General features: G+C 64.3%; 1 protein-coding gene across 1 annotated transcript in view; it reads left to right on the forward strand.

The window, feature by feature from the left end:
* Positions 1 to 401, forward strand: part of LOC119590517 (RNA-binding protein 25-like) — a 1,361-nt gene extending 960 nt beyond the window's left edge. The window contains exon 3 of the mRNA XM_037939166.1: positions 18 to 401. Coding sequence (XP_037795094.1) covers positions 18 to 401 — 384 coding nt within the window. The remainder of the gene's footprint in view (positions 1 to 17) is intronic.
* Positions 402 to 729: the final 328 nt, after the last annotated feature.

A 729-nucleotide genomic window follows, 5' to 3' on the forward strand; every position in this document is an offset into this window, starting at 1 on the left:
ACCACGGCCCGGAGGAGGTCAAGGAGACCACAGCCCGAGGAGGAGGTCAAGGAACCCACGCCAGAGGAGAGGTCGAGGAAACTCACGCCATGGAGGATGTCAAGGAACCACGGCCCCGAGGAGGATGTCGAGAACCAACCCGCCGAGGAGAGGTCGAAGGAGACCACGCCCGAGAAGGAGGTCGAGGAGACCACGCACGACAAGGAGTGCGAGGAGACCACTGCCCGAGGAGGAGGTCGATGAGACCACGCCCGAGTAGGAGGTCGAGTGAGACCACGCCCGAGGAGGAGTCGAGGAGACCACGCCAGAGGAGGAGGTCGAGGAACCACGCCCGAGAGGAGTCGAGGAGACCACGGCCAGTAGTAGGAGGTCGTGAGACCACGAAGGAGCCCTGCGGATGAGGTCGAGGAGACACTCCAGAGGGGAGTCGAGAGACCACGCCGAGGAGGATGTCGAGGAGACCACTGCCCTCAAGGGGGGCAGTAGGATGTCGAGGAGACCAGCCCGAGGAGGGGTTCGATGAGACCCACGCCCGAGAGGAGGTCGGAGGAGACCAAGCCAGAGATGAGGTCGAGGAGACCACTTGCGGTGGAGGTCAAGGAGACACGCCAGAGGAGGAGGTCGAGGAGACCACTCCGCTAGGAGTAGGTCGGGATACCACTGCCCGAGGAGGATGTCGGTGACCACGGCCCGAGTGAGGAGGTCGATGGACCACCCCGAGGAGAGGTC

Source organism: Penaeus monodon, chromosome 27, assembly GCF_015228065.2.
Source record: "Penaeus monodon isolate SGIC_2016 chromosome 27, NSTDA_Pmon_1, whole genome shotgun sequence".
Classification (NCBI taxonomy): Eukaryota; Metazoa; Arthropoda; class Malacostraca; order Decapoda; family Penaeidae; genus Penaeus; species Penaeus monodon.